Here is an 18,107-nt window from a genome sequence, read left to right as displayed (position 1 = left end):
GAAAGTATCAAAGTATGCAGGTCGAAATAGCAGGAAGTCTTCAACAAAGCATGTGAGATGAATGGGATGCTTGAGAAAGGCTTTTCAGGGCCAGGTTCCAATTTTGCATAGTGCTTGCTTGGTTTTGTGCCATGTGCTCAATTATTATTATGTACAGTTTTATAGCATTATCATAAAGAGATCCTTTAAAAAATGGAGAGAAAGGTGAAAGCCAGGTCCTTATTTCTGTTGCTTCTTTTGCTTCTCTTCTTCCTTTTCACGAGCTGCAGCCTCTGCCACTTTGCTTCTTTTCCCCTGGTCTTTTCTGGAGTGAGACAGTGTATATTCTTCCAAATAGGTTTTTGAAAGTAGTCCCCAGGGGTGCATTTTAACTGATTCAAGTTGTGAGGCAGATTGTGCAAATTGCTCAGTGTGTGCAGTCAGGACCACTGCACAAGTAAATCCCCTTCTGCAGCTGCTTTATTTGCTGTTGAGCAGTGGGACACCAATGGCTGTTTAGGAAACAACTCAGCAAAAAAAAAAAAAAAAAAAATAGGCACTTCAATATTGGCAAGTTTCATCCTTGGAAGGAATAGTTTGCTTCTTGGCTTCTTTACCTTCCAAGCTGCTTCCTGATCTTTCCAGCTTGAAGGAGATGATCTGTAGGGGAATTCTGGGAGTGGCTGTTCAGTGGTTGTACCACATGTCTATGAATGTTTTCAGAGCACTAAGGTTTGGGAATTATTTCAGGCTACAAGGAGACAAAGCTTTAACTTAGACATTATGGAAGGAAGGAACCTCAGGTGAGAATGCAGTGAATGCCCTTGGCCCCAAAAAGGATCAGGTTTTTCCCTTCCCATTTTTGGCAGAAAATTGACTGATAGATCCTTAAATCCTGTGGGAATACAAAACTGAAAATTCTACAGGCAGCCTTCTGCACTCCCCTAATGTTCAACTGAAATCTCTCTTGGTGCAGCTGAAACCCATTCTGGGGTTATATTTTAAGCCCATTCTCTTATCCCCAGTAGAAAAGGAGAGTAGCTTACATATTTGATGGTAAAGTCTTTCCTTATTCTTCCTTGACTATAAAATCAGTATTTTTCAAACCTGGACACACTGTTCCAGCTGCAGCCTTACCTGTGTGAGTGCACTGGAAAGATTATGCCTTAGTTCTTCCACATAACTTACTAACTAATACTCCAGGAAATGCTTGAGCATTTTTATCAGCAAATTGCTGTTTTCTCACATTCAGCTCATTTTGACTCCACATTCTCTTCTGTCTTGTGAGTCATCTGCTCTATTGTAATTGGGAAGTTAATTGTTTCCCTCACACAAAATGCTTTTTACTTGCCAAATTGAGTTGCATCCTGCTATTTCAGACTCTCCAAATTGTGAAAATTGTTTTGAACTCTAATCATATTCCTCCTGTACTTGCAAAGGCTTCCAACTCAGTGCCATCTGAAAGGCTTGATAAGTTCTCCCTGCCTTCCGGCATTCAGGAAACACTGAATGATTCTAGAAGCAGAACAAACCCCATGAACCATGTCATCCATCTCTCCAGTTGACAGTAAGCCATTGATAACTGTTCTGAATACAATCTTCCAACAAGCATCTACCTGCCTTACATTAGTTTATGGTAATTCTCTCACTTTCAAACTACTCCTGTTTGGCACATCTCCTTCTCATCCATCACTGCATGCTGAAAGTGATTATGATTTTATTCTCCATTTGTTTCTGGGTTGAACTGAAGCAGAGCAGGTTGAATGCTCAGTGAGTTAATGTTCTGTGTGCTGGGTGCATGTTGGTATTTGGTGAGCCTAGATTGGGTTCTAAAAATAAGCAGATGCTTTCAGTACTTCCTGCAAGCCCAGCCTGAGGAGTGGTGAATAAAGCAAAAGAACAAATAAATATCCTTGAGATTCTCTATGCAGAACTCTCTCAGCTTGTATTTGTCTTGATCACAATAGACAAGAATGGAGCTTTTTGGTGTTTATTAATTTGCCTCCTAAGAGATATCAACACTTCCCTGTTGCTGACCTCGATTCCATAGATTCTGAATGCAGCAGTAACAATCAGCCCGTGTAATTTGCATAGATTTGGTGCTTAAAAACCTTCAGTTCCTCTTATAGTAATTTAAACAGTAAAGTGTTTTTTAGTCTTTTATTGTGTTTGAAATTGAAACTTGACTTTGACTCAGCTTCTGGCAAGTGGTTTATGGTCTGTGACAGCAGATATGTATAAAACTATTGAAACAACAGCTTGTGTTAGTACCTTTATACAGAAAAAGAAACCCAAAATTTTTTGTATCTTAAAAGGCCAAATTTTAATTTTTATTTTGGCACTTCTAAAGGTGCTAATCTGCCTGATATATTTCAAACCATAGGCAAGGGCTGAAGTGTTCCATGCATCAAGAGACAAATTAAAATACCTGTCTAGGAAAAAACATCTCTTGAGTGAAATAATTGACTTTTCTCAGTGGAAACTGCAGAATACAAAATATGGCATCTCATACAACTCATCTGTAGGCTACAGTTAATGATGTAAATTAAATTAAAAAACCCAAACAAACATTGAAACTCTGTCTAAAAATAAATAATGGAGATAAAGTATAGTATGCTTAATACAAGCCCCATTGTAATAAGGGTTCATTGATATTTGAATCAGCTTTATTATGAAAAAAATGAATGTGAACCAAATTCTGATTGCCTAGGTTTGCGTTAGAATGCTTTTTATGAGTCATTTCACTTATAACAATAGACTTATTTGCAGAATACATCATTATAATTTATCAATAGTAACCCAGTCAGTCCAAACCAGCCACAACTGTCAAATGCTTTTAGAATTAAGCATCATTTACTCTCCTACCCAGGCTGCCATGGAGGAAATGACCCTACTCTTTCACTGACTGTATTTTGCACCTATCAAATCTGATAAATGGGGTTTATTGTTCCCCTGCTTTCACTCAGAAAACTTAACACAAGCATTTTCTTCAGTGTGTGGCAGAATAATTTGGGTTCCCTCCTGAGGCACTTTCACCTGCTGTTCCATTGGCCTTGAGTCTCCAAACCCCACTTACCCCACACTGGAATAAAAACCTCACTGATTGTGAGTTTTCCTGTCCCTCTGGACATGTTCTGTGTCACCTGCTCCAGGTGACCCTTCTTTGGCAGGGGGGACCTGCTGATCTCCTGAGGTCCCTTCCAACCCCAACCCTTCTGTGGCTCTGAGTTCCTCGGGAACAAGAGATTCCTCTGGCTTGGCTGTTGCAGACGTAAGGCAGAGATTTCATTTTCCCCCAGAATTACAAAATATGTGAGGAAGAAACCAAAAATATTTTATGGAAAAAATTTACAAGAGTGTAGGTTACAAGTCTGCTCTCATGTTATATTTGGTGGTTTATGGAGGAAGTGTATTGCTTTATTCTGAATGCCTTACACCCCCTTGCTCTCAGCGTGGTCCTCAGCCATGAAAAGAAGGTCTGATCAGGTTCTTAGTATTGTATTGTTAAAGATAAATGGATATTTAATAAATATTAGCATTTACTTTAGAATGGATAAATTTTAGAATTTACTAGAAGGCATCTCTATTAATGCTAAAGGAATATTTCTTTATTCTACATGAATAGGTAATCTCAGCATTTCAGCCAGAGTGCCATTTCTAAAAAGCTTATTTAATAGAAACTGTGTCCCACAAAAGAGTAAGAGCTGGATGAAGCCTCCACACTTATTCCAGTCCCAACAGAGAAATCAAAACTAAAACAAAGAATTGTTGAGTTATTGTTGATGCCTGCAAGAAAAAATGATTTCTTTTTTAATGGCATTTTTATAAAATAGATTAAAAGAAATAAAAAGCAATATTTCAATTTAACATTTTGAATTGTTTTCCATAGGTTTAGCGGGGCTTCTTTAGTCCATTATGATCTTACTATTATGGTGGACTTCACTAAACTTCATTGAGCACTATTTAAATTTACCATTAAACTTCGAGTATTGCACTTTCCATACATATTGTGGATATGATAGCACAGTACAGGTGGAAAAGTTTTGGAAAGAAAAAATGGTTTGAGTATTTCGTGATTATTTCTTCTACCAGATGTCCATGAAATCTGTAGGAGTTTACAGTGGATCTGACCCCAAAATTAACCAGACGGTCCATTGTTGATATTTCCTTCAGCCCACTGACATTTTATATTTTGATATACATCAGATCATTTAACTTCTGTAGGTTTAAAAGCTTCTAACCTGATAAAGTAGGTGATGGCAGCTTCCTGAGGTCATTGCCCCACAGGTGAACCCCTCGAGGAGGGACAGTGGAGTCTGTCCCTCTCCTGTTCAAGTTTGCACACTCAGTTTAAGACTAAGAGAACAACTGTAGCCTGCAATATACACAAGAGCAGATTAAACAATGGGCTGGGTTTAAAATACTTTAAACAATCTGAACAGATGTGGTTAACGGTGTTCACAGAGTCAGCTTTCTATGTGGTGGTCTTCTGTTTGGGAATTCTGTGGGGAAAAGATGGATTTCTGTGGGAGGTAGGGTGGAAACCAAGACATTTGTCAGGAATAAAATGTAAAACAAATATGTATCACAACTATGATTAATTCTTGGGTTTTGAACCACAGTTTCTGTGCACTTCTAATTCAATAAAGGTAGGTGACCTCTAATACAATTTTTTCAAAATCTCAAATTCTTCTTCATCCTTTGTGTTAAGAGCCAAGCTAACTGGACCTTTGCCATTTTTGTATACCAATATTTGCATATATCCATAAAACCAGCTGCAAACTGAATTTGTGTCTATGCCTGACTGTTTCTCCTCCCCTAGCTATAATTAAAACAGCTCTTCCCAACATGGACAGAGAAGCCAAAGAAGAATATTTTGTGGTCATCCAAGCAAAGGACATGGGAGGACATATGGGTGGACTCTCTGGAACTACAACAGTGACAATTACACTCACTGATGTGAATGACAATCCTCCTAAGTTTGCACAGAGTAAGTGTCACTATATATATGTGTATATCCTATATAAGAAGGTATTGTAGCCTTGTTTTTGGGGTTTTTTTTTAGTAAGTCTTTTTTTCTTTTTTTTTTTTTTTAATCTTCATATTGCCTGGCTTTTTAATTTAACTTTTAAAAATGTAGTTGCTACTACAGAAAGGTTAATAGTTCTCTGCCTGATTAAGAGCTTAGGAAAGAGGGAATCATGCCCACAAGAGTGTATACAGATCTCTGCCTTTCTTGTTACCCCTCTTACATCCACCCAGAAGGGCCTGGAGACTTTTGAAAACAGATTTATTTCCTCTCAGTGCAGTTGTTTCTGTGTGCTTTGTTGCTTCCGTCTCATGCAGACAAGTGACACCACCAGTAAAAGACACATATAACAGATAAAAGGAATAAAGCCTTGACTAATTAGACAATACTGAAGAAAACAAAGAAGATAAGTCTGAATCTAGATAATTGTTGATCTTTAATTCAAAATCCATATTTTCTACTGTGGTTCCAATGGGTATCTTGCTGGGCTAAGTTAAAATGATTTGGCATCCTGCTGAGATTCTCTGCAAGATTTGTAGTCTGTTTCCAAGATGAAGACAAAAAGAAAAAAAAGAGGAAGAATGAGCATAATGACTGGATTGATTTTATTTGGAACAGGTGCAATCTAATGCACTATTAGAAACTTACCATTTTATCCAGCTCCTTCTGGAGAATTATGAAAGGTTTTTGAGCCTGCATCTAGATTTTGTATCATTTTTGCTTTCTTAGAACTATGTTTTTCTACCTGGGTGCTCAGGGACCCAAAGTAATTTTTTTTTTTCCATGTATGGATGACTTGAACTCCACTTTTTCCCTCTTCTGAGGATACAGAGTGAAATGGGTTTGTCCTACTGCTCAGCATATGATAAATATGCTTCTGTAGCCTGTAGAACACGTACATAGAGATGGAGAGAAAGAGAGGCAAATCTAATATAAATAAGCAGAGGCAAAAGCTTATTTTCAACATACACATTTTATTACCTCATCTTAGTGGTTTTTAACAGATAAGCACTCTGCACAATAAAAGGTTTTCTCTCATAAAGAAGGAAATGCATACATGTTTTACTTCATGTCCCATTGCATTGCCTTCCCTTCTTTGTTAGTGTTTTCCAGCAATTTCCCTAATAATGTAAATGTCTGCAGATGAACTGTATCACCAGGATGCAGAAGGATGTCTCTTTTATACCTGCACCATCCTGTGGCTCCAACTCAGGGACCTTTGCCAGCTTACCTGGCTTTTTATATTGTACCAGCACTGACTCAAATAACTTTTGGCTGCCAATATGTCAAAAATCTGACCCAAAAATCAGCTGCACAACTGGTCCAAACTGGGGGAAGCCCAGGAGCACAGCATGGAAACTGCCCTTTCCCAGTGCTTTTGGGCACAGTGACACACTGACTGGGGGCATCAGCAAGACTGCATCATTATCCCTGGAATACATTTGCTCCTGGATGAGTTTGCTGCAGCAACGAGGAAGATGTTGCCTCCGAAGCTGTTACAGCCCACTCAGGATTCAAGCTTCCCTCTAAGAGTAACCACTGGCCATTATGCAAATTCATTAGGGAAAAAACCCCCTGCATGTACCTTAACTGTATTAGGTATTTATTGCTTTTAATGATGAGCCATAGCAATATTATAGCTGGGTGTTATTCCAGATTCTGCCTTTTAAAAGGCAGCATTCTGAGCTTGCTGCCCAGCACCACAGATTAGCCACAACTCTGCCCTTGGACAAGAGCTGAGCAAGTCTGACATTTTTTTTTTACACTGTTGAAGCACAGTTTGCATTTGCCTGGAAAGGAAAATAAGAAAGGATCAAACTTACAATAAGCCTAGCCAGAATGAAATCGAAATTCATAAGATGTAATACATGCTGCTTGCACAATAAATGGTAATGAGCTCAGGAAACAGGGTGTTTTATCGGGTTATTGTTTCCAGGCAGGACAGAAATGTAAATTTATGGTTTGATTTCAGAGTGTTAGCCTCCTGGGTTTTAGAAATGAAAAAGATGAACTTTCACTACTTCTGTGATCTCTCCAAAATAATTTTAGAGGCGTTTTATAAGTCACCAAAGTTTTTAACCTGGCAGTTTACCACAGAATTGTAATGAGAAGAACTGTGCACTGCTGTGGAAACCCAGGGCTCTCAAAGATGCCCAGTGTGGATATTTTGGTCAGCTCAGCACTATGACACAATTCATAATTCTGGAGAGATATTTGTGTAAAAGAGTTAGCTGCATCATAATTTTTAATTTATTCCTAATATTTTGCAACTATTTTACTAAATCTGAGAACAAAATTTCAACTTAACAATGCAATCAGCTGTGCCTGGAGATTCAAACCACAAAGTGTGGACAGCAGTGTAAATGATGAACACATAATTTAGTCTCCCAAGGCACTTCATTGCTTTGGCTGCTCATTGTTTGTGAGCCATTATGGATATTCTGAGGAATCTTGATGATCTCCAAATTATCTCTAACAATTTAGCCTGGAAACATTAAAAACAAATCACTTTGGGACTGTATTGTACAGCTAATACTTGTATTTGTGAATTCCTCACTGTTTCCTTCCTATTTTCACCTGTTGCTACTGCAATTAGCTACAACAGGTAAAGCAACAACTCCAGAACATGGTTTCTTGGAAAATTATTACCTGCACTTCACAGTAATAACCACAGGTTGTCTTAGAACAGCGGGGAGGACAGAGAAGAACAAGGCCAGAATCCTGTGTCAAAAACTGTTTAAATAATCTCTGTTATCTTTGAATTCTTTTTGCCTATTTTAACTCCTGAGCAGCATTTCACTTGATTAGATCATGTATTAACCTCAGCTTCAATAAACATAAATTATAAGGAAGTAGAAATATAAGGACTCCAGAGAGAATTTTGGGTGTAAAATATGTGTCTTCTGGTTTTTAGAGTATTGTTAGGAACAGGGAGATACAAAAGAAAATGGCTATTTTGGGTTTTGCTTTAGTAAAATTCCCACCTAAAATAATACATCTAAATAGATTTTTGATGCTTTTTAGCTTAAAAGGTTTGAAGCAAGTGTAACAAAAAATAAAATGCTGACAATTTGAATAGCAATTTCTAGTGGATTTTAGTCTAACTTTACAACGAATAGTAAACACAGTAATGATTGCTATGAAAAGTTATTGTTTCCAATAAAACATAAATTTTGGGAGTTTCCTTGACTGTTTCCTGATTAGTTTCTTACCACAAAAGAGAGGTGGAAGGGCTTAAACAAAAAAAATCAAATTACATTTTAAAAAGTGGTTAATATTTGAAGTTATGTAAGTGTTTACACAATAGGTTTTTAAAGTATTAGACCAATAGACTACGGAGTAAAAGCCAGAGTTTCTTGGTTGAATTGTGGCTCCTTGTCAATCAAATATCTGTAAAAAAAGGTAAGTTCTGCAGTGTTGAAAGGAGCTCATTATTTGTGTTTGCCAACACAAAACATCCCTGCAAGGAAGAAGCAGGAGACTGCTGGAATGGAAAGGACACTCACCTCCAGTAAAGTGAATATTCTGCTGTGAGGACCAGGTTTTGCTGCTTTCAGTCAATAACTTGTGTAAATGGGGGTTGGATCAGTTGCACATCTCAAGAGTCGGTGTTGGGGAAGTGTAAACATTGAAGAGCACACAGGGGACACTGGGACCAGCTGTAATGTTTAGTCTTTTCCTCTTATTTGTAAGGTCTGTATCACTTCTCAGTAATGGAAGATGTTGCTCTTGGTGAACCAATAGGAAGGGTGAAAGCAAATGACCTGGATATTGGAGAAAATGCTAAATCATCCTATGATATTATTGAAGGAGATGGAATGGATATATTTGAGATTACTACAGATGCCCAAACTCAGGACGGCATTATTAGAGTGAGAAAGGTAAATCATATCTCTGTTAAAAAACATCAATGTTTATTGTACATACAGCTACCCAGCCAGACTTTGCTCTGTAAGGTGCTGGATTTCCAGGGATTCTTCCTTCTATGGATGAGGTGTCAAGCCAGTGGAGTGATGAAAAGGGGTGTATTGGCCATGTTGCTCCAAATTTTCATTGAGGTGACAGCTGGGGAGACATCCATGGATGTTGGAAATGTGTTCATCTTATCCAAGCTCCATGTGGTCACAATACACAGGTTTTGCTCCCTTGGTTCCAAAGAAGAATAGATCAGATTCCACTTTAGTGGTGGTTTAAACTTCCATAAAATCTTGGCTGAGTATTCATCAAATAACCTCTCTCAATCATTTGATTTCCTGTATAGCTGTTCAGAGAAAATTTTTTTTATTTTATTATTTTATGGGATTTATTTAACTGATGTGTGAGAGCTTCATCTTCTACCTGTTCTCATGTTGAACTGTCTTCACTCAATGAACAGGGATTTCAGTGAATTTTATTAACGAGATCAGTAGTTTCACGTGAGAAGTGCCAAATTTGGGCCCTAAAGAAAGCCACGTTACCTTTTCTATGCTTGTACAGTCTTGATGTGTGCAAGGTGAAGTATTTGCGTGTACACAACAAAAGCACCACCCAGTTATGCACAGAAGTATGAGGAGAGGCAGCATAGAACAAAACTCCTCTGGTAAAGCTGGGGAAATATTAATTGCAGATTTAGTTGTCATTATTTTGTGGGGAAGGAGAGAAAGCTGTTTCTCATGCTGTGTTCTGAAAAAGGATATGAATATAATTTATAGCAGTGGCACAGAGGGTTTTAACTGCATAGCACAGATCACTCTAAATGAATCTTTGTCTATAAAAAACAAAAGTAAACAAAAAACGTGATATTTCAGTGAGAAGAGGTGAATCCAATGAGTACAGGTAATTAATATTCCACTTGTACCTGTCATTAAAGAGGTCAGGCAGGTTGTCTGTCAAAACTTTGTATTTTCTCTTTCTCAGTGAGTAGGTCAGCACTGTAGGTTTATAAAAACCCGATGCATATTTATCTAAATTTACATTTGTTTTTCTAAAGAGAAAATTATGATACACATCCCAGCTCTTCCTTACTGTTATTTATTGTATGCCGTGGCCTCTCCTGTAAGCTGAGGCAATTAGCCTTTTGCCCCAGTTCCCTTGGCTTTATTTCATAACTGAGTCTCAACCATAATGTTGTTTCATATTTTCATTTTGACAGCAATAATAATTTTGGTTCTACTCCAGTAGATGATGTATGGAGGGTGCTGCTCACCAACAGATTTTCTTCAGCATAAAATCATGGGCTTTAGACAATGCTGAGTAAATTTTCAATATGATATTCTGATTAGGTATGACTAAATGTATTGGGGTGCTGTCATTTCTGTAAAGCATATGAAAAGCAATTGAAAAAGTGCTACAGGAGCCATGATTGGCCAATTGTGAATATGCTGATTTCTAAATCCCCATTCATAATTTCAAAAGCTTACTAATTTAAGAGCTGCTAAAGAAGCAAGGTTTTCTTGTGTTTACTAGAATTTGTGGGAAAGAGCAAATCCCATTAGAGCTTGATTCATACCTGAAAAAAATCAACAGAATTTGAAAATATACATATTGAAGGCTTTGACAGACTTCCTGAAGATTCCTGTTTGTGCTCTTGCTGGTATTTGCATTGCAGATTCAGAGTGTCTATGTCCTCTTCTTTTTATCCCTGAGACATTATAATGCAAATCTTAATATCTTTCCAATGCTTGGCAATTTGCATCTTTGAAATTTGAATCGTTGTGAGACACAAGAGAATTATGTAGTGAATATAGTAATGTGCTTCAAGACACAAACTTGAATCTCCTATAATGAAAAAGTCTAACACAGAAGTGTCACAGATTTGGGGTTCATTTGATATTTCAGTCCCTTAAATCCACTGAGTTTTCATCTTTTATGAGTTAATATGGAACTGTAAAATAGTAAAAACACTGGTGAACATGGCAGGTAAATTGATAGAATAAAGTAATTTGTTTTGTGATTCTGTCTGTGGGGAAAATAAAAAGAAAAAAAGAAGATACAGAAGTAGAAATTGCTACAGTTCGAAGAAATTCCTGAGAGGTGTCTACCTCATTTACTCCTATAAACTGAAATACAGAGGTACTTGTAGTGCAATAATATTGAAGTACTTTCTTATATGATTAGCTCTACATTTCGCCTCTCCTGTCCAACAAATAATAATTGCTAGCTCTTTGCATTTTTCACACTGTTCTGGAAGTAATAAAATATTTATTCTTTGTGGAGCCAGTTTAATTTTTTTTCCTATCTCCAACCAGTAAAGCACTGATGAAGTGCATTATTGGTATGCAACTCATGTCATCCCCAACAAATTTGCAGTATTTGTCTGATATGTAATTGTAATGGTATAATTCATGAGAGAGAATATTTCAGTAAATTTCTTGTTAAAAACAAGGAAACAGTGTTGTTTCCTCTGAGGCTGGTAAATAAACATCTGTCAGTATGTGCCTAGGAAATCTGCAGGTTGGGTTTCTGGGAGAGGGAAGTGACTGCATTAAAACTCATTCCGTGTGCTTAAAAATGCACATAACTTCCATCCATCAGCATCATCATCACTTGTCCTCTGTGGCCATTAGTGAAAGACATTCATCTTTGTCCTTCTCAACAGCCACTGGACTTTGAGACCAAAAAGTCCTACACTCTGAAGGTGGAAGCAGCCAACATTCACATCGACCCTCGCTTCCTCAGTGGGGGACCCTTCAAGGACACAGCAACCGTGAAGATCGTGGTGGAAGATGCTGATGAGCCACCAGTCTTCTCCTCACCCACCTACCTTCTGGAAGTGCATGAAAATGCTGCTCTCAACTCTGTGCTGGGGCAGGTGACAGCCCATGACCCCGACGTGTCTTCCAGCCCTATAAGGTAGAGCTGCTTTAAAGTGCTCTTTGGGAAAACTCCTGGCAGATCCCAAGGGTATTTCCCCACTCGTTGTGTGACTGTTCTCCTGCCATTCTGTTTCTGTGAAAATGCCTGGATTTGGTTTATGCTGTTAGTTTTATCAGTTCAGATCATTTTCAAAGTCCCCAAAATGCTCCTTGCCATAGGAGTAGTCTTATGAAACAGAGGAATGCAACAAAAGTAAGAAATGTGAGTGGTTCTTACGAGAAATGAGGTTGGATGAGGTTGAATCATCAGAGTGTATCTCTGCAGTGAATTTAAATAATCCAGTAGCCTGCACTAACAATATTGAGTTTGTGCCATGCAGTTGTAAGGTTGTCAAAACATATTTTGTATTCCTTTGTCTAAACCCATTCCTGGTTTAAACATACAAAGTCAGAGATGATTATGCCCATATGACTTTTGCATCTTCAGTTTATAATATTTTCCCTTTTTGATCTAATTTGAAAAAAAAAATATTTTATTCCAGTTTGATCATTTCAGTGGGTTTTATCTCATTTGATGAGCACACATCTTCCCCTCCCCCTTAGTAGTGATTGCATGGTGTGATGAGAGTGTTCCAAAGCACATTCTAGTCTGTATAGTAGTGCCTGCTAAAAGCATTAGGAAAACCAACACCTAAACGGGAAATTCATGGCAAAAGTGTATGTGGAGAGAGTCTATTTAATAGTAATCATCACTGTGCATTGCTGCCTCAGGGAGTTTAGGCCAGGCAAGTAGTCTGCAGCATCAGGAGGACAATGTTAGTTGTTATAATCCATCATTTTCTATCACTCTCATTTCCTAATTGTTGTCACTTCCATCAGGGTTGTTGCAGAGCTGGACTTTAAACCTTTATGTAGATGCCCTACATGCTGCATATCATAGTATAAAGTCTTTAAAATTAGAAATTCAGAATTGCCAGCATGTTTGGATCCATTAGAACTTGTGTGTGAAGATGTTGGAGAGTATGTTTGAGTTTTATACAACTTCCTCTCAAGGGACAGCTCCGAGCTCTGTTCCTGGGCCAGGGACAGCACCCAGGGAACGGCTGGAGTTGTGCAGGCTCAGGCTGGAGATCAGGGAGAGGTTCTGCTTCCCCCAGAGGGTGCTGGGCACTGCCCAGGCTCCCCAGGGAATGGGCACGGCCCGAGGCTGCCAGAGCTCCAGGAGCGTTTGGGCAGCGCTGCCAGGGATGCCCAGGCTGGGACTGGTGGGGTGTCTGGGCAGGGACAGGGGCTGGACTGGATGATCCTCTTGGTCCTTTCCATCTCAGGATATTCTGTGCTTCTGAAATTCTCATTTCTAAATCAGGCTTTCAAAACTAGGTGAACATAGCATCAGCTGCCATAGATTTCTAAACAAAAGTGCCATAGAATGGCAGGGTCTGATCTGTCACCGTTGGAGCAGTGGCTCCGTCCCTGATTTTATTGCTGCTGCCCACTGGTGTCTGTGAAAAAGGCACTGCACTGCATTGCACTTGGACTGCTGGTACAAAAATGTTCCTCTGACATTTGTCAGAGGTGTGTGAGCCCAGCCATGGTGACAGCAAGCTGCCTCTCTTCCTTTTATTCCAGCTCCACAGCAATTTCTCTTTCAATAGAACCTTAGTTCCTTCCCTCTGCCCTGCTCAGTTTTGCCCTTGGCTTGGTCCTGGCTGCTCTGCCTCTTTTCCATCCCCTGTGTTCCTCATCCCAGCTTGGCCTCACCCCTGCTTCACTTTCACCTTGGCAGTTTTTCCACTCTTGTTCTGTTGCCCTGGAATTCTTTTCTCGTCCTGCCCCAACCCCTAAAAATTTTGACCATCTACAAACCTACCTCTATTCTAAAACTGACCCTCTTTATTCTGTCCAAGCCCAAAAAATGGATCTGAGTAAAAGATTTACCTTATTTCCACTTTTTCCTCATTTTATGAATCAAGAGACCTTCAAACTTTTAGAAACAAAAATATTTTGTGTTTGTAAACTGAATTAGAATGTTTTTTTGCTCATCAGGTCATACGGAAACACTTGGCATACATGAAACAGAATTGGCCAGAATTCATTACATTTAAAAAAAAAGCTGATTTATTAGTATGACTTACATCCTTTTTTTTTTTTTTTGCATAATAGATACAGTACTTTAAAAGATTTAATTTTTTCTACAATATTGGGTTAATAGCTAATTAAAGAATATACAGGCCTCAATTTTCTATGCAACTTTTTTGCTCATTTGCTTACCTGATTAATTTGGCTTTATTTGGGAGAGGTCTAGAAAGCTCAAATGCTTTTGTTTTTTTCCTCCCATTTTTTTGCATAAAAGATATTTTAAGGACCAAAAAAAAGGACTTCAAGCTAGTAATTTTACTATTAAAGGAGAAAAAATGCTAGTCAGAGACAGGTAGGATGCAGAAATACAGTTACTTTCTTTCCAGTTTGGAACAAAATAGGAACCTGGCAGCTTCTAACAGAAGTATGTTCAAGCACTGGTTTTATTGGTTGGAATGTACATTTCAGGTGTTTCTTCTGTTATTGTATCATGTATATGATGCAAGTTTTATGCATTTGTTCTATGATGTCATTTCAAAAATATTAAACTTTAGTTAAAAACTTGAAAAATTACAACAAGCTAAAAACTGACGGACAGTTTTAATGTTCAGTGTTGCCTGGCCTTTTTTTTAATGGTGGGGTTTTTTTTTTCCTTTTCTTCAAAACTGTAATTTAGCAGGCAACAACGAATTGTATTTCAAGGAAATTACATTTTTCAATAGATATCTGTTCTATCAATATTTTGCTTAGACAGAACTACTGTGTACATTTGTTATAAAAACCCAGGCAGCACAAACAAAATATGAATCACCTTCTGTGCTCCCAATACCACGTCTGCTTTGCATTGGTCTGGTACACAAAGGCTCCACACATTCAGGGTAAATGAAATAAAACTTGGATATCTCTGAACATGGGAAGAGTCTGATAATTGAGTCAAAGGATAAAATGTTGGAGAATTTAGTAAAAATATTATAAAATACAGCCTGGAAAGAAGCTTGTCCTGTGGTCTAGTGGAAGGTGTCCCTGCCCAAGGCAGAGGTTGGAATGAGATGGTCTTTAGGGTCCATTCCAACCCAGACCATTCTATGATTTTCTTTTTCCTTTTTTATTAAGGAAAAAAAAAAAATTGTTCATCCTCATTTCTAACCAACACACCAGTAATTTGTTTTCTGTGCTTGCTTAGAAGAGAAGAAACATTGTCTGATCTTTCTCTCACTTGATCTAAAGCCTCTCATAGGTTCACAAGCAGATGTATAGATGGATTTTTGGGCCTGTCCTGTGCAGAGCCAGGAGCTGAAATTCGATGATCCTTCTGGGTCAGCATAGTCTGTGATTCTGTGATTTTTTTTCTAATCCATCAGCTTTAAAATAAGCAGCACAAGCACTTTTTGATCCTTAGTTGCCATTCTGCAGTGCATGATGCTTAAGGGCCTCCTCATTTTTAAGGCTGATGGTGAAATGGATTTACAAAGCGGGGTCATAATTGTAAAAATGGTCTGTAGTTTGTTGTATTCTACCCAGTAATTCCAGGATTGTGTGTCAGGGCCACATCTGGATGCATGCCTCTCCCTTGGGAAAGGGCCCAGGGAGTCTGGCTCAGCTGTAAGGCTTTGCTGTGGCTGGTGTGGGAAGGGTGGATCCTGGAAAGATCATCCTGTGTTAGCACCCAGCTGTTGGTTCCAGCAGCACTCACTCCATGCTCCTGGTGTTACTTTATAACTATGGTCTGTTTATCTGCAGTGAATTACCTTGGATAAAGCATGATCCAGGCACATAGCAAAAAGCATGAGCAATAATCTTTCTTCCTATACTGCAACTGCCCTCCTATAAATCACTGCCCTTCAGTGGTTTTCTCTGTGGAGAGATAAGATTCACTGGAGCAGGTTTTCCCCACTCATATCAGCAGAGATTTCATCTCTGGCAGCAGTTGATCATTTTCTTAATTCACAGCAGGCCTTAAAAACCCAGATCCAATATTTTGTGCCTCCCCAACGGTGCAGTTGTTTATCTGTCACTAAGTACGCTGTCCAATCCGCCTGGCATTAATAAAAATGGAGATTTACCACTCCTGGGGTGTCAGTGAGAGTCAAATCTCAGCAGGAGCAGCAAAAAAGGATTTCTGCTCCTATTTGCATTGGTGCAAATAAGGAGAAGATCAAATGAAGTCATAACAGCAGCAGTGCAAGAGCAGGACTGAGAATCATTTCCAGGCTTCTGTGAAACCACTGTGGGGTTGTTCCTATAATTGCCATAGCAGACTCATAAACTAACCCAAACTTCCCAATAACCTGTGCTGGCTTTATGGCAATTTCAAAAGATATTATTTCCCAAGATATTCTTTTCTCATTTTTAGAGAAATACATGTTTTATGTATATTTTATGGATCTGACAATGCATTCCCATTAAAAAGAGTTACAACACCATTATCATGAAAAGGAAATGGCAAATGTACCATTCGTTTTCCCAGGTTTATGACACTGCAGATCTTATTTTTTGGTTTTGTAACAAATATTTATCAAATTAAAATCAGGAGAGAGTTTTACCTCTTTGTTGTCTTGCAAAGACACACAACTTATGTTAAAAATGTTTCCTCATGAATTTCTGAGTTTGTGTTGCGAGTCAATATTGCTAGGATGAGACGGAATGTGATAAAATAAACTCACAAATGCATCACTCCCTCTTTTATAACTTCAAAGCCTGCATGGCAGGAAGGCCGTGAGTAGAAGTTTAAGGAAGGATTGATCCTTAGAGACAAACTGTGTCTTCCCTCAGTGGAATTTATGTCAAGCCCAGGTCAACTAAACACTGAATAGCATACGAGCATTTCACATTTTATTTTGTTTGTGGACTGTAAAAACTCTATAAATGTGTGATATCAGTAGAGTTCTTTCAGCATCATTACATAAAAATCAAGAATGAAAAGACAGTTTTAAGTATGACTTTTTAAAAAGAGCTGTTTGCTGTCTTTTCTTGTATTTTCTTGAGTGAAATCTTAAACCTGAAAGGCTGTAAGGTATTTTTTTACTAACTTCACTAGTACCAGAATTTGACTTCTAATACTTTAATTGGAACTAGGGAGACATCAAGATACAGTCACGATCCATTTTCAAAAATGATTGCCTGAAGTTAAGCACCTACAGCTTTATTCTTTCACATGAGTGACCTGATTTTCAGAAATGCTGGGTTTAGTGCAATTCCCATTAGACCATTGAGAACTGAGTATGTGGAGCTCACGAGAAAATCAGTTTACTTAAATGTCCAAATATAGATGCACTTGCCCAGCTTTAGGCACAGATACTTGGAATTTGACTTCGTATTCTTCTGGTACTCTTCTTAGCAAACTAGTAATTTTTAAGTGAGTAAAACTAGTTCTTCTCAGAGTTTAAAAACAAAACAAGGAAATATCTAACAAAATCCCATTTCCTAGTTAAACTGGCATTTTCCCTCTTAAGTCCATTAGTTGTTAAGTACCTTACCAGTGTGATCAAGTTAGCCTTGATCTCTCACAATGCAGTATTTAAACACTTAAACTTTGAGATTTTGATAAGCTTTCATCATTTAGAACTGGTTTTGGAAGTGAGCTGTATCTTACAGAATGAATTTCACAAGCAGTCTAATTGCAATGCAACTTCCATTCTAAATATGAAAATACCTGGTGCTGAAATACTATTAAAAAAGGGTGGAACACAATAATCCTAAGATTTGAAATCAGATCCTAGTGCCGTGTCTATTAAAATTGACTGTGTTAGGCTGGAATGAGCTTGACTTCATTGGAATATATTTACTGTAGTGTATAAAGAGACTTCCAAATCAGAATATTTTTGGAAATTGTTTCTGATAAAGCACAATCCAGAATGGAATAGCTGATTTTCAGATAACTGTGCCATTCTCACTGTAGAAAAATATGTTCTTTTACTTTTATTGGAGAATTTTAACAGCGTGCTTGCAAAAGGTAGAGAAGTGATGAGAAACCGACAGTCTGGAGTCACTTTTCTGGCCACTCCATATTGTAATTGAGTCTGATACCATATCCCAGCTCACCCCATTGTGCCTTGCTATAATGCAGAACAGATGTAAGAACTGCCAGTGCATGCTGCTAGGTTCTGTAATACACAGACACAAAGGCTTAAAAGGCTTTTAAATAAATCCACAATTAGGATCAGTAAAACCCCTTGAAGTCAATTTCTGTTGAACCATATCAATAGTTTATCACTCAACTCCCTCTT

General features: G+C 38.2%; 1 protein-coding gene across 1 annotated transcript in view; it reads left to right on the top strand.

Moving 5' to 3' along the window:
- Positions 1 to 18,107, top strand: part of CDH8 (cadherin 8) — a 135,880-nt gene that overhangs the window by 64,002 nt on the left and 53,771 nt on the right. Inside the window, exons 5-7 of the mRNA XM_008635485.2 lie at positions 4,802 to 4,969; positions 8,702 to 8,889; positions 11,586 to 11,839. Of these exons, the coding sequence (XP_008633707.2) occupies positions 4,802 to 4,969; positions 8,702 to 8,889; positions 11,586 to 11,839 (610 nt within the window). The remainder of the gene's footprint in view (positions 1 to 4,801; positions 4,970 to 8,701; positions 8,890 to 11,585; positions 11,840 to 18,107) is intronic.

The sequence above is a fragment of the Corvus brachyrhynchos genome, unplaced genomic scaffold (genome assembly GCF_000691975.1).
Source record: "Corvus brachyrhynchos isolate BGI_N302 unplaced genomic scaffold, ASM69197v1 scaffold66, whole genome shotgun sequence".
Lineage (NCBI taxonomy): Eukaryota > Metazoa > Chordata > Aves > Passeriformes > Corvidae > Corvus > Corvus brachyrhynchos.
The sequence above is the reverse complement of the archived record's forward strand: the minus strand, read 5'-3'. Positions and strand labels throughout refer to the sequence as shown.